The 16,555-nt window shown below is 44.2% G+C and overlaps 1 protein-coding gene across 4 annotated transcripts in view; it reads left to right on the top strand.

Moving 5' to 3' along the window:
* Positions 1-7,747, top strand: part of CERS2 (ceramide synthase 2) — a 145,442-nt gene extending 137,695 nt beyond the window's left edge. For all 4 annotated transcript variants that reach the window (XM_068253270.1, XM_068253272.1, XM_068253271.1 and 1 more), the window contains one exon: positions 1,026-7,747. In XM_068253270.1, the coding sequence (XP_068109371.1) occupies positions 1,026-1,157 (132 nt within the window). In that variant the 3' untranslated portion in view covers positions 1,158-7,747. The remainder of the gene's footprint in view (positions 1-1,025) is intronic.
* The last annotated feature ends 8,808 nt before the right edge of the window (positions 7,748-16,555 follow it).

The following is a 16,555-nucleotide window of genomic DNA, read 5'->3' as shown; positions in this document are numbered from 1 at the left end:
ACGTCAAATATTTAAAATACAGAAAAAAAAATGGTGGTATGACCCAGTACCTGTCCTGTGACACTAAACTGTGTTCCAGTGCTACATTTCAGATTGATTTTTTTTTTTATGCCGTGGATTTTTCAACAGGTAAGATCTGCAATGACTGGAGCGTACTAGGGATAGCCAGGGTTAAATTTGGCTCTATTTTTTTTCAATTTAGAGACACACAGAGGTCTTATAAGCCTTGTACACACGTCCAATAAGCACACAATGACACGACCAACCACATAACAAAACGTAGACATGACCTCTGCGTCCACACGACCAAACCCACCAATAGTGATGGTCAAGTAGATGCAAATAACTTCGAGTTGATGCAAATTTGATGCAAATTTATGCAGCTTTAAATGAACCAATCGAATTTTACCACAGCAGGATTTGATTGGTTCATTTTCAAGCTGCAAAATTTGCATCAACTCAGTTATTTGCATCTACTTGACCATCACTACCCACTAAACCACCAACTCATTTACATACTGCACACGCAAGCGGAATGATGAGCTGCATGACACGGTCACATTCAAAACTAGTAAAAATCTTTCAGATGACTTGTACTCACGTGGCCAACTGCGCAATATCAGCCCTGCTGCCGTGTGCGTAGATTGCCTGTTAACAGGTGGGGTTTACATGTAATTCTTGCATCGGGGGTGGGGACATGTAATTCGTGCACCAGCTGAATTACATGCGGCCAAATTAAATAGTTCCCCCCCCCCCCCCAATTTGACTAATTTGGGCAACAGCGATTGCCAGAGCTCAGAGTGCTGCTATAGCCGTAATTCTCATTACGGCCTATGGCAGCGCATTGCTAAGACGAAACTACCTGATCGCTCAAATTGGATGTGTGAATGCACCTTTATTCTAGAGAATATATCAGTTTTAGGGACACAGTTGTCTCTACATTTTAGTAGATTCTAATGCATGCTATTTTATCTTTGAAGCTGAAAAGCTTTTGTTCTGTTATTAATGTTTGTTTTGTCTTCTAGTTGGAGAATGACGAAAGAAGTGACCGAGATGAAACGGATATTCCAGATGAGGAAGACGAGGAACTTACCAAGAATGGGAACATTTCCAATGGTCATTCTGTACAGAACAACAACCATCACAAAGCAAACTGACCTTGGCGTAGACCTGTGGCCGGTTTACCCTCAGTTCCTTTCCTGAGGAATAAATACTATGTGTTCTCCCCAATTAGCACTACTGAAATTGCCATCATCTCAAGAAAGGACCCAGATCATCTCAAAGGCAAGACCTAAATCCACCTTCCTGCTGAGCCTTGGGAGGTGGATAACTAAAGCTTCTCTCTGAGGACTGTTTTAAATGCATCGATGGCTTTGAGTCTGTTGTCCTTTTACTATAAAAAATGATCCTTCCCAGAGATGTCCATAATTCCCTGCCTCTTGATAGAGCCCCATTTCTCTTCGTCTGTTATCCAAAAGTGCCTGCTGCTCATTTAATTTTTGGAGAGAAGGTCATGAGGACACCAAAGACCCTTTTCTGTGAAGATAGCTTGCTTCACCTGTTTTAAACCACTTGTGTACATTCCAGAGATGACTTCTTGCTTCTCATTACTGCAAATATGGACCAGAGCAGGAGAGTCGAATGACCTGGATAGAATTGTGTTTATCATTTCCAGGCAACGTTCAATTTTAACACCATATTGTCTTGAATCTGGACATCCACCACCCTTTATGGACTTGTTGAAGCACTGATTGAGTGTCCATGGTCTGTTTAGTGCACTTCCTTATCCTTTTGTCTTTTCACCCAATTAGCCTTGTTGGACCCAAACTTACAGAGGTGACAATCAATGTGAATATATGATGCATTCTATTCTGTTTGCTGATCACTCATCATAATCCCTGTTTTCCTTCAATTCATTATATTGTCCTATTTATTTCCAATATTGTTGATTTATTGTCTTGTTTAATATTACCATATTGCAGAAAGTAGGAGTTTACAGGTCAGTCTTTATAAGCTTCATGTTGTGTAGTCTACTCTAGGCTTCAGATGGTCAGTGAGATGTTAATCACTTCAAGTTAATGCAGATACTAAGTTAATTTTATGCAGCCTGGAGGAGGAGCCTTTAGGGCACTGATTGATCAGTTTCTTCTTGCATTAGGTCCGGTTGACATTGGACATGTAATAGAACGGACCCCAACAGAGGTGAACTTATCTATGTTAATAAATAGGATCCGTTCCTGTTGCTCCAATCGAACGGATCCATTTGGTCTGTTCCACCGAACAGACCAGAAGTTTGGGTTTGCAGGGATTTTTTTTTCCGGTCCGACAGATGTGTTGCGTTGACCGTGCGCTAAGGAAGCGGAGGGTCATGGATGGAAAATTGATGCTTTTGTAATCCGATCCGTGGAATAGATCAGTTTTTAATCTGTGCCAGTTTGAACCGAGCCTAATATCGCATGCCCCACAGATGTTGTTTTTGGTTGCATCATGTACACATTATAACTAAGGATGAGCCGGTCATATGAAATGCATCGTTTCCTGCAGCAAAACTGAACTTGTGTGTTGGGTGCAGGTCGCTGCGTCTCGCCGATGCGCAGCTTGCTGCTCTCCATCTTACCGGCCCTTCTGCTTATCCTTAGTTATAATACAATGCCATGCCCCAACAAGAAGTTAGCCTTTAAGACAACCCAAGGCATTAAAAATGGTTGAAGCTAAATAGTTACTCAAGGAGAGGGAAGCAATGCTGTCCTCCAGTACTCCGCTGCTTGGTGGGATTCTCCTCAACTTAGGCTCTGCGCCTCTTCTGGCGTAAGCATGGCCATACCTGCACAGTAGCCATTTGTGCGCAAACTGCTCCAGATTACTGCGCAGGAGTGGCCATACTTGCACAGTTGCGGTTAGGTTGTGCTTGTGCCTGAAGAAAAGCACGGCCTTAATCTTACCAATGAGCCCTTGTTGGTCATTTTTGGGGGGCAAATGTGCTTTTTGGGGGGGAGGGGAGAGGCGCATGCACATGTATGGCAATGTGGAGGCGGGCGGGTAAGGTGCACACATGCACGGCAATGGGGGACTGGAGGATGCTGTGAGAAGCCCCTTCCTGATCCAGAACCTTTCTTCATCTTGGGTATTTTAAGTCTCCTTTTAAGTAAGGCTTTTTGTCCCCAAGGCTGCATAAATCTACATAAAATTTGTATTCACTGATAGTTATTGGCATGTCACTGACGATCTCTGGTCCTGCTGTCACGTTTTAGTGGAACTTAATTAAAACTTTGTTTCCTCAAGTTCAGTCTGATAGCTGGGAGACCATTCTCAGAGGCCACTAAGCTGTGTGTGATGTCATAGGTAACACATGCACACGCTGCAAAACCCCCAAAAAGGGAAGTGTGACGAGCAAAGTCAGGACTCTGTTTGGCAGACACTCTGCTACCTGTATGTATCCAGCTAGGCCCTGAGGCGATGTGCTGTGTGTGCGGCAGTGATTTCTGGGGTCCAGCATCTGCTCTCCTGGTTTGTGCTGTGGTTGAGATGGACTTTTACACTGTTGAACAAGCATATGCAGTTCAGCCACCTGTGGAAAATAGGCCCGAAGGTCAGAACAGGGATGAACTTGCTGCTTCCACATCCTCCCCAGTCCTTGTAACTGAATACTGTACTGCTTTAAGATGTTACACCCCTGGAAAAAAAAACATGCTTGCTCTTTAACATCCACCATTAACATGCATACGCTTCATCCATAGTGACATTTTGGCTTATCTCTATGGAGGAATGTTTTGATATGTGAGCTGCCTCTGATAGCCCTGTGAAATGCTTGTAATAATTAAAAACAAAAAAATGAAATGCTACGATTGCGCAAAACTATGCAGTTCCTTCAGTTTAGCTCTATACATTACAGAGATTAAAGGGGAATTCTACAGTGATAAGTTCAATACATATTTTGTAATTTATATCCATTAATCTTTTTGTTAACGTTCAACATCTTCGCATTGGTCAGTATCTCTGATTAATTTGCAGGCATTTGTTAAATAGCTTGACTGAGAGATTCAAAGATAATGGTCACCTTGAGGAACAATACACTCTGCCTGGAAAATGTTATGTTTTGTTATATTAACAGGAGATATAGAAAATAACACTTCTAGTAAATTATTAAAACAAAGGCCTAGACACACTAACTCTTCTTGTTCACACAAAGAATAGTTATGTGATCTTTAAACCTGATCATAAGCGAGGGGGAAAAGGGTTAAATCTGTTATTGCAACTATTTTTTGTATCTATTATTTTATTTTGCATAATTCTCCAATAACAAATTTTATTCTACCTTCTGTACGTCTGAAATGTATGGGTGAAAACACAATAGCTCCAAAGCTGTCTTATCTGTGATATGAGGTGTCCATGTTTACTGTCAGTCACTGGATTAGTCCAGGTGAAGAAAATGAGTACAAAGTTCCTACTCTGTGTAGCTACATTTTTTTTTTTTTTTATAGGCAAACTGTACCCAGAGACCAGGAAATGAGGGGAAATCTCACCAATTAAAGCACAGACAATAAAATAAAAACGTTCCTTTCTTTAATATTGCCCTTCATTCCACACTGGCTAGGAGCGTTTGTCTAGCCCAGTGCCAATCTGCATCCAATTTGTATTACATTTGCATGCTGGAATTATATCTAAACCATGAATTATGAATTTTATCCAGAAGGGAATATTACATCTCAAATGGAGAAAGTGAAAGAGCATGATACATTTTGGTACTTATCCGTTAGCCGGGCGCATCCTCTAGGTGGCGACAAAACTCCACCAGTTACATCTTTCCCTACTATCCATGTCGGTCTGGAGGGGGAATAATAATTAGCGCCACCTGCCGGATGCGCCCGGCTAATGGATAAGTACCTACATTTTTTTTTTTTTTTGCGTGTTTGTGATCAAATTTACAGCAGTCGTGGCTTGACACCCGTCAATTGATTGCACCTTTGTCGTGTGTGCTGGGAATTACAGCGTGATTGCAAGTTGTAGTGTGTGTTTTTGCTTTTCTCTATGTAGGGATAGCAGACTCGGTTGCCTTGCCTTCGGCCTCTTTTCCACGGGCTGTTCATAGGCAGTGAAATGTCTCTCAAACTCTCACAACTGCTCACTGCTGCCTGGTAACTGCTTGCTGAGCACACAGTTTCAACTGCCTGTGGAAGAGGCCTTTATGGCCCTTTTTCTATGAGCAGAAAAAGCTGTGTTCAATATGGCGCTGGTAGCTTGGTCTACAAAGCAGCGAGTTAAAAAGGGGTCCCTTCCACGTTATAACTCAAAAAATAAAAAAAAATTCACGTGCTGTGATAAAATATATAACTAACAACTTTTATTTGCAGCAATCCATTAAAATCCCAAAACTGTATGTTAAAACCCGGGCTTCGATTTCAGTGAGCGATGTGTAGGCATGAAGTATACAGACTGTATGCTGTACTATACTGCTGGCATTGCAGAGATGGGCTGCAATACAAATTTACATCACTGTTGCCATCCTTTGTTTCAGAATGCACAACATATATGGGGCTTGAGTTACAAAACAGTGCTAACTGTTAGCACGGCTGTTAGCTTGGTTTTTTGCGCGTTTTAGTGTCTTTGCGTGAAAACAAATTTGCGTTTTGCATGTTAATGATTTTTTTTTTGCGTGTTAATGTTTGTGTGATAATGCAAACTTATTGTGCGAAAGTGATCATTAATGCGCGAATGTGAATTCTTGCAAGCGATAACCGTTATCACTGAAATTTCGTGCAAAGCACTTTTCACAGCGTGCGGACAGCTATCACCGTTTTGTGAATCAATCCTGTAGTATGAAAATAGACGGGCAACTGACAAGCTTTGAATTTACCACCTGTCAGCTGCTCTCCTGCTCAGGTGGGTGTCAGTGCTCAGAACCGGCACTAGGCAGGCAGTCCCCTCATACAGTCAGTGTCTACATCAGTCTCTGATATTTGCAATTTACACACTACACTCAACATGAGGCAGCAATGTTATAAGATTTTAAAAAAAAAACTTACTGAAAATAAAAACTTTTCTTTGGTATAGATAATTAATAGAAAATTAGTAGCAAAGAAAATAGTAATTTTTATATTCCAGTTAGAGCTACTCATGTTCTATGAATTATCCATACCACACACAATTTTTTTTCCGCTTCAGTGTTACTTTAAATTAGTGGAAATTTGCATGGAAAGCTGGAATTTACAGCAAACCCCCTGGCTGTCAGTGGATAGTAATAATGCCTTCAATAAGGTGGTTCCCATAAGGGATGGTCAGTAACATACAAATACCAAGCAAATGCAAGATTATGCTCAATTACAGCATGAGAAGAGACCAATGGAATCCCACTTTGTATCAATGAAATCCCGCCAATTTCAAGCTGTGTTAATTTGCATCTAATTGACTAGTCCTATTTCCCATCCTGCCTCAGATCTGGCCCTTTTATACTTAGGCCATTTAGGCTAGGACATTGATGGCTAATAGCTGTGACAAAAACTACAAATCCCATCATGCCTCTAAGCACAACTCAGGGAGGCAGACCAGTTGGGAGTATTGCAATGCCTCATGGGCCTTGTAGTTCCACCACAACTGGAGTGCCAAGGTTAGTCATCACTGGGCTAGGCGGTAAAGGGTGAGGTGTGTGGTGGGATGGCCATTACCTGCTGCCATCAGTCTAGAACAAATCTCACTGTGTGTTGTCCATCCTCCCACATGGTGCAGAAGTGGAAATATGGTACACACACTGGCCACGCTTTATACCCTTTATTTTCTGACTGCATTATGATATAATTTAAGTGAATTCCTTCTATAAAACTGTGTATTATATACTCACTATAGCCAACTTTGCATCAACTGTTAACATCTTCCTCTATGACAGTTACTGCCAGACACAGGCATGTACAATGGGTAGATAACACTTCTAGATCTTTTTCTCTACAACACTAAAGAATCTCATGTGGGGAGGACACTCAGGCAGCAGAGATAGTTAGGGGTGCGTATAAGGGTAGGAACAATGTGCTTTGCAAACCGCATGCAATTCTACCTAGTGTGTTCCTACCGTCAGGCAAAACATTTTAAATAATTGTTAATTACTGGGGTTTTGCCTTTAGGCGAACCTTTTTTTTTTAATTTTGCTTAATTAATAACACAAAACTTTTCAACTTCTAGTTGTGTATATACAGTGGGATCAACCTAATGACAGATGTGCTTTATCCAGAATCACTGACCTATCTGCAGGCTAGCTCCAGGGTGGTGAACCACCCGTTTAGGGGTCGGTAGCTAAACTTGGTACTAGTAACTTGTTATTCCTCCAATGACACCATCCATCAGACAAGCATTTCGCTGGGCCAAATATATGCTAGAAGGATCTGGAAACCAACAGTGAGATAAATGATTACTTCCATAGGAAAAGTTAATTTGCTGCATTATCTTCCCTTTGATCAACTCCAAGTAAACCAGTCATTGTTAATTTGTTGTACAAGCTTTGTCTAGTCTACAGTATGTACATTGCTAAGTCTGTCACTCTTCTGTGCCTGAGTCACCTTATCCGTCCATATGATTCCCTGTGAAGCTACTATGCAACCCAGAGACACTAACCTATATTCATAGTCTGAAATGTACTGTAAATTGCGCTTGTGGAAATATTCACCAGTAGCCGACATTGCCCTTTCTACAATGTGTAAAGACAAATGTGTACGAGTTTTTAAATGTTGAAAATTAAATCTAATGGAAGTTTCCAATGTAACACTTGTTGCTGTTTCAGAATAAGCCAATATAACTTTTGATAATCAGGTAAATATGAAATAACCCTTCTGCTTTTTTACTTCCAGGCAGCAGGTGGTGCTCCACACATTACCATTTTAGGCATGGTCAATGAGCTGATGCAGCCTTATGCAAAGTGTAAGCATGTTTATGCAGCTTGAGAATGAACCAATCAAATCCTGCTAAGGTCAAATTCCATTCCCCATTTTCAAGCTGCATAAATTTGCATGTAAAATTTGTATATTCCTGCATCAACTTGAAATAATTTGCATCTCATTGACCATTGACTAGTTTACCTCTAAATTCCTTTTCTCCATGTGGCAATCCTAGCTGCCTCCTCTCAGGCTTTTATAGCATGATTTGCATGGCTGCTTACCTCTATATAATCTATGGAAAGGAGATATTACAGGAAGCATGACGTTAGAGGAAGAGGGGTTGTCGGTTTTATTGCTGTGCAGTAAATGCCAGTTGCCTAGTTATGCTACTGTTTGACGTTAGGAGTTGAAGTTACACCTCTGCCACAAGCATAATTCCAGTGCAGTCAGGACAAAAGATTTAAATATTACCAGGGATTCAGTACGTTGTGATAGCAGAGAACCAGCCCTATACAATCTCGTGGTGTTTCATTACGGCTTTTACTTCAACCTATTTTATGATGTCAACAAACGATAATGCTGTGAGTGGAAGCACCTAATCATTTATCAGGGCTGGATTATACGGAGGTGGTGATCTGCTAGTAGATTCATTTTACTATGGGCAACACAACATAGTGGCAGATTGCACGCATTATACTGACTTAGGGGCAGTGCACACCAAAAATCGCTATCACAAACACTTATCGCTTTTTGAAGTGATTTTACTAGGCGATTCTAGGCATGTGCCTAGCGATTTTCTAATCATGCCTAGGAATTTGAATGTTTTGTTGTAGCATATTTGTTAAGAGTACAGCTGTAATTGAACAGCTTCTATAACAAAACTGCTTGGAAAATAACTGATCAGGCGCGTTTCAGAGTGTTTTCCACTTTCCTATACTTTATATTGAAGCAGAATCGCATCAGAAATCAGCAAAAATGCTGCAGGACCTGCATTTGAATGGGTTGAAGCACACCAGAGCAATGAGCTTTTTTTCTTAAATACATTAGCCAAGCGCTTTTCAAAGCGCTCTTGGTGTGCACCAGCCCATACTTAGGACTCTTTGAGGCCTGTATTCAACTACTTTTTTACTCTTGCCTATTGGCGTAAAGTCCTGGGGCTGTTTTGCAGATCACGCGCAGGCTGCGTGCGCATCTCCTGCTTGGGGGGCAGAGCTCCGCCCTGCCTTCAGACTGTTAGACAGCGTGATCGCCGTCTATTTACACGTACAGCGCTGCGATCGGCAGCAGTGCTGTACTGGGGATAGCCGTGTCACACGGCTGGGCGACAAGAGAGCGATCGGCTCTCATAGGCAGAAGAATATGACAGCCGATCGCCGTAATTGGCTGGCTGTGGGGAGGGAGGGAATTAAAGTTTTTTTTTTGTTTTTAAAGCACCAACAATATTTATTAAAAAAAAATAAACAAACATGGGGGGGGAACGATCAGACCCCCACCAACAGAGAGCTCTGTTGGTGGGGGGAAAATCACTTGTGTGCTGTGTTGTGCAGCTTGGCCTTAAAGCTGCAGTGGCCAATTTTACTAAAAAATGGCCTGGTCACTAGGGGGGGGTTAGCCCTGCAGTCCTCAAGAGGTTAATGAGGAAAGTGGCAGCAAACAACCCTTTAGACATGGAACCCGCTAGAGCGCTTTTTTGAACATAGGTATCGCTTTAAAACATGCGATTTTTCTCAATGCTCTGCCAGTGTAAATGAATGTAACAAATTCCACAGTAGGGCTTGAGATTAGCAAAATTGCAATTGCAGCATTTTGGGAGTGCTTGCGCTTCAATTACCAATGCCAGTGTGCAAGGGGTCACTTACCACAGTAGAGGCAAGCCTCTGGATCCTCCAGAGAATTCCCATGGCCTACTCCATACCAGCAACCCAGTGCTGTGACCTTGTGGAAGTTTGCAGCCACACTCCCATCCGTGAAGAACGGCTACACTTCGCAGGATACCACTGCAAAGGAGGTTATCTGAGGTTTCATTCACTTGCATGGAGTAGTGGTGTTCCCCAACCCTGACCTCAAGGCCTACCAACAGTAACTACCTCTGTGGATTTACACAAAACATGCAATCAGCTCTGCTGAGACACTAATTAACTCACCTGTGAATGTTTGTGGTTTCCTGCAAAACATGTACTGTTGGTGGGACTTGAGGACTCTGCTTTAAAGGGAACCAGAGACGTTGGGGGAAAGGTTTTATACATACCTGGGACTTCCTCCAGCCCCATAAGCCTGGATCGCTCCCACACCGCCAACTTCCGCTGCCTGGATCCGCCAGTACCGGGTCCCGTCATTGCCGCAAGTCAGCCGGCGGACACGGCCAATTGTCCATCACAGGGGCTCCCTCCATATACCTATGCGTGCGGCTGCATACTGCGCAGCCACATGCGTAAGGGTACGGAGGGAGCCCCTGTGATGCGGACAATTGGCTGCGTCCGCCGGAAGTGACGGGCCCAGTACCGGCGATACAGGAAGCTGAGGATTGCGGCGTGGGAGAAATCTGTGCTTATGGGGCTGGAGGAAGCCCCAGGTATGTATAAAACCTTTTGCTATTTTTTCCCTATCCTTCCTCTCTGGTTCCCTTTAAAGGAACACTGTAGGGGTTGGGGAAAATGAGTTGAACTTACCCAGGGCTTCTCATGGTCCCCCGCAGGCATCCTTTGCCTGTGCAGCCACTCACCAATGCTCCAGCCCCCTTCTGGAATTTCCGACTTTTAAGTCTCAAACCCACTGCGCCTGCGTTGCTGTGTCCTCTCCCACTGATGTTACCAGGAGCGTACTGCGCAGGCCCAGTATGGTCTGTGCCTGCGCAGTAGGCTCCTGGTGACATCAGCGGGAGTGAGGACACGGCAACACAGGCGCAGTGGTTTTAATACTTAAAAATTCCAGAAGTGAACCGGAGGCGGGGCTGGAGCCAATTGCAGCTAGCAGGCTGCTTGTAAATGAAAGGGGGGGGGGGGATCCCCTTTAATCCGTACAGCACTGCAGTCTCCAGCAGCGCTGTACGAGATCAGCAATCCCCAGCCTCTGATTGGCTCGGGATCGCCGCGCTCTCATAGGCTGAGCGTGGATGAGCTGTATTGCAGGGAAGGATAGACTAAGGTGGTGACTTTCCACTTGGACAGGAGCCAGGAAATCTGTTTGAAGAACTCAAACTCATTTAGTTGCTACTTGAGTTTTGTCAGATGCAGGAGATTAGGGGGATACCTGTATTGACATTGGACTGTTCACAAACTCTCCTTCACATTCCCCAGAGAAGTCCACCACCAGTAGTCACAATCAAATCCAGGACCTGTACTTAAGGTTTTACCAAGGGATTGTTACAAAGTGCAAAGGCCTAAAGTTTAGGTCCACTTATAGGTTACAAGCAGGAACATCATGCATACTGAGAAATCAGATGTGGGGCTTTATGCTACAGGGAGAGATCGGGAGACTGACATTTCTAGAGAAATAGCACTTCTCACTTTTCTGGGGATCTGCAGATCACAGTTTATAAAAGGAGCTATCAGCTTAAACCATTACCACTTTAATAATATAATTGCTGTACAGTATTTATAAAGAAGTGATTATATCAGCCTGATCAGCACTTTATAATGACAAACTGCCATTGGCTGGGATGGGGAAGAGTTGTGAACTGTCAGTTTGCTGCAATTACGTGACTGCAATGCAAGTCACTGATCACATTTCTTGCAGTAATGGTATGTTAGCAACTAGTGATCCACTTCTCCAGAGTTCCCCAACCCTGTCCTCAAGGACCACCAACAGTGCATGTTTTGTGGAAATCCACAGAGGTCGTTTATCAGCTCTGCGGAGACGCTAATTACCTCACCTGTGCAGGTTTGTGAGATTTTACCTAAACGCTCTGCAATTGCAGCATTTGGGAGTGTTTATGCTCCAATTACCAATGCCGGTATGCAAGGGGCCTAAGAAAAGTGAGCCACACACTTACCTCGGTAGAGGCAAGCCTCTGGATCCTCCAGAAAATTCCCATGGCCTCCTCGATACCAGCAATCCAGTGCTGTGACCCTGTAGAAGTTTGCAGCCGCAAGTCACTGATGCAGGTTTGTGGTTTTCTGCAAAACATGTACTGTTGGTGGGCCTCGAGGACAGGGTTGGGGAAACTCTGCTTTAAAGTTATAGGAACATCCAGAATTATTTTATTTTGTGCACTCAATAGCCTGAAGTCCTGGAAATACTAACATCGCTATGCAGCTATATTCACATCTCCCAATCCCTCCCGTACTTACCACAGTAGAGTCCTGAATAGCTGGTAGTCTGAAATAACTGGTACTTGGGGCCATGGGGGTGTGATTCTCTCGCACATGTTGCAGTTACACAATGTGTACAGTGGAACACTCAACATCATGGGTATTACATTGCCAAGTGTTAGAACATTACAGGACTGGGCCCTAATGTAGAGCAGTGCACAGCGGAAGCCACCAGAGCTCTGGGCGCGATCTTCTGTACTTCTTATAGCTGATGGCTGCTTTGTTCCATCATCCGTAGGCTTCTGATGTTTGTCACCTGACACGCATTGGGGGCCATACAAGTAATGCAGTAGAACCGTCAGCAGCTGTAAGTACCATATATACTCGCATGCAAGCCGACCCCTAACTTTTACCTAAAAAAACATGAAAAATGATTGACCCTCATGTAAGCCAAAGCCCTGGGGGGAGCAGAGCAGGAGCAACGAATGGAGAAAATGAGATCCACATTTACAATACAGTGGTGTGAAAAACTATTTGCCCCCTTCCTGATTTCTTATTCTTTTGCAGGTTTGTCACACTTAACCACTTGCCGACCGCACACTCATAACGTGCGTCGGCAAAGTGGCAGCTGCAGGACCAGCGACGCAGTACTGCGTCGCCAGCTGCAGCCTAATTAATCAGGAAGCAGCCGCTCGTACGAGCGGCTGCTTCCTGTCAAATCACGGCGGGGGGCTCCGTGAATAGCCTGCGGGCCGCCGATGGCGGCTCGCAGGCTAGATGTAAACACAAGCGGAAATAATCCGCTTTGTTTACATTTGTACGGCGCTGCTGCGCAGCAGCGCCGTAAGGCAGATCGGCGATCCCCGGCCAATCAGCGGCCGGGGATCGCCGCCATGTGACAGGAGACAGCCTGTCACTGGCTGCACAGGACGGATAGCGTCCTGTGCAGCCCGGCTTACCAAAGGGGGCCAGGTAGGAGAGGGAGGGGGAGCATTTCGCCGCGGAGGGGGGCTTTGAGGTGCCCCCCCCGCCAGCCACTCGCAGGCAGCAGAGATCAGACCCCCCCAGCACATCATCCCCATAGGGGGGAAAAAAGGGGGGCAATCTGATCTCCCTGCCTGCACCCTGATCTGTGCTGGGGGCTGCAGAGCCCACCCAGCACAGATCAATCAAACCAGCGCTGGTCCTTAAGGGGGGGTAAAGGGTGGGTCCTCAAGTGGTTAAATGTTTCTGATCATCAAAATCCGTTAACTATTAGTCAAAGATGACATAATTGAACACAAAATGTGGTTATTATTTAGTGAGAAAAAACTCCAAATCTACATGGCCCTGTGTGAAAAAGTGATTGCCCCCCTTGTTAAAAAATAACTTAACTGTGGTTTATCACACCTGAGTTTAATTTCTGTAGTGACCCCCAGCCCTGATTACTGCCACACCTGTTTCAATCAAGAAATCACTTAAATAAGGCGCTATCTGACAGAGAAGTAGATCAAAAGCACCTCAAAAGCTAGACATCACGCCAAGATCCAAAGAAATTCAGGAACAAATGAGAACAAAAGTAATTGAGATCTATCAGTCTGGTAAAGGTTATAAAGCCATTTCTAAAGCTTTGGGACTCCAGCGAACCACAGTGAGAGCCATTATCCACAAATGGCAAAAACGTAGAACAGTGATGAACCTTCCCAGGAGCGGCCGGCCGACCAAAATTGCCCCAAGAGCGCAGAGAAAACTCATCCGAGAGGCCACAAAAGACCCCAGGACAACATCTAAAGAACTGCAGGCCTCACTTGCCTCAATTAAGGTCAGTGTTCACAACTCCACCATAAGAAAGAGACTGGGCAAAAACGGTCTGCATGGCCGATATCCAAGGAGCAAACCACTTTTAAGCAAAAAGAACATTAAGGCTCATCTCAATTTTGCTAAAAAAACATCTCAATGATTGCCAAGACTTTTGGGAAAATACCTTGTGGACCAACGAGACAAAAGTTGAACTTTTTGGAAGGTGCGTGTCCCGTTACATCTGGCGTAGAAGTAACAGCATTTTAGCAAAAGAACATCATACCAACAGTAAAATGTGGTGGTAGTGTGATGGTCTGGGGTTGTTTTGCTGCTTCAGGACCTGGAAGGCTTGCTGTGATAGATGGAACCATGAATTCTACTGTCTACCAAAAAATCCTGAAGGAGAATGTCCGGCCATCTGTTCGTCAACTCAAGCTGAAGCGATCTTGGGTGCTGCAGCAGGACAATGACCCAAAACACACCAGCAAATCCACCTCTGAAAGGCTGAAGAAAAACAAAATGAAGACTTTGAAGTTGCCTAGTCAAAGTCCTGACCTGAATCCTATTGAGATGTTGTGGCATGACCTTAAAAAGGCGGTTCATGCTAGAAAACCCTCAAATAAAGATGAATTACAAAAATTCTGCAAAGATGAGTGGGCCAAAATTCCTCCAGAGCGCTGTAAAGACTCGTTGCAAGTTATCACAAACGCTTGATTGCAGTTATTGCTGCTAAGGGTGGCCCAACCAGGTTTTTTTTTCTCACTAAATAATAAAAACCATCATTTAAAACTGCATTTTGTGTTCAAATATGTTATCTTTGACTAATAGTTAACGTTTTTTGATGAGCTGAAACATTTAAGTGTGACAAACATGCAAAAGAATAAGAAATCAGGAAGGGGGCACTTCCACTGTATACTAATTCAAAGGCAGAGGTCTGCAGCCTCTAGGTCTGATAAGCGTAGTAGGAGAACATCACATCTCACATAAATAGTGGCCAAAGACAGTGTAAACAAAGTACAAAAATATATCCACCAACAGTAAAATATAAATACAATACAGTGAGTGGGAGCATATAAAAAGCATGTATATCATGCTGCATATAATTGTACAAAACAATGCTATATGCAATGTGCAATTAGATAAGCCATGAGGGAGAATCCTATATCCCTAAAGTGCAGCTAATTATATATTTCTAAGGTCCAATACTTAGAGAGATGCCAGCGTAAAGTGAGCAGTGATACCTGCTTTGCTGCTGTGCGCTGATGTGTGTGCGAGACCGCCGCAGCCACCCAGAACACCAGGCCTGCAGCGATGTTTCACCAGCTGATCGGGCCAAAGGAGAGCGGGCAGCTGAGAGATCGGATGCGGAGAGTATAGCTGCAGCCACTGGATGTCCGCGGTAAGCAGGAGCGATGGATGGTCACACAGATTCCGTGTTCATAATTTTGTGCTTCCTGCTGTGTCTGCACCTTGTAAACCCATTGGCTGGTAATAGCTGGTAATAGCCAATGGGTTTACAAGGTGCAGACACAGCAGGAAGCGCGAAATTATGAACACAGAAGAGCGCTCCTGCTGTTTCTACTCTGTGTGGTCATCCTCGCTCCTGTTCGCCGCGGACATCCAGCGGCTGCAGCTATACTCTCCGCCCTCCGCATCCGATCTCAGCTGCCCGCTCTCCTTCGGGCCGATCAGCTGGTTAAACAGGACATGGGCACAGAAAATAAGTGACTCGCATGCAAGCCGAGACCCCCACTTTTGGGCCTCTTTTTTGGGGTCAAAAATTCGGCTTGCATGCGAGTATATACGGTAAGTGAATAAGACCAGAGCTCTGGTAAGTGGTTTCCGTTGTGCGGTGCTCCGAATTAGTGGGGAGAATGTGCGAATCCGCATGCGGATTCGCACATGTAATGCAAGTGGATGGGCCTGTTTCCACTGTAGCGTTGTTGAGGTGCGTTTTTTTCAGCGGTGAAAAAACGCACAAAAGAGCCGTAGAATTCGCCTGCGAGTGGAATGCATGCGAATCGCATGCAATGTATTTAATAGGGAAATCGCATGCATTTTCCCCATACGGTTTTTGACGCGAATTCGCATAGATACCAATGTAAATTCACACAGGCAGTGACATGGTTAAAATCGCATATACCCTCACCTATGCGAATTCGCATGCGAAATCGCGGCAAAAACGCACTGGGAATTGCATCCGCATGCGATTTCATCAGCGGTGGAATCCAGGCGATTCCGCACCGCAATAGTGGAAACGAGCCCTAAAAATTGATCAGAAAAATCTAGCATTCCTGATAGACTTATCGAATAAAATCGACAAATACGATCAGATTTCTTGCTCAAATAAAAAAAAGCTTTAGATTTTTCAGAAAATCCAATTGTTTTTACCAAATGGACGTAAAATCGGATCATTTTATTGTATAGTGTGTGGCTACCTTTAAGGCCCATACACACGTCGGATTTGCGCGGCCCGGCGGATCGTTGGTAACCAGTCTTATCTCCCGAACGATAGACTGTACACACGCCGGATTTCATGCGGAAACGTGCGAACGACGGAACGTTCAAACGACCCGTCGTTCGCGCAAATCCGACGTGTGTATGGGCCTTTAGATAGAGGTCCCCCAACCAGTATTTACACACATCAAGCATTAGGCAATCCCCAAC

Source organism: Hyperolius riggenbachi, chromosome 9 (genome assembly GCF_040937935.1).
Source record: "Hyperolius riggenbachi isolate aHypRig1 chromosome 9, aHypRig1.pri, whole genome shotgun sequence".
Classification (NCBI taxonomy): domain Eukaryota; kingdom Metazoa; phylum Chordata; class Amphibia; order Anura; family Hyperoliidae; genus Hyperolius; species Hyperolius riggenbachi.
The sequence above is the reverse complement of the archived record's forward strand: the minus strand, read 5'-3'. Positions and strand labels throughout refer to the sequence as shown.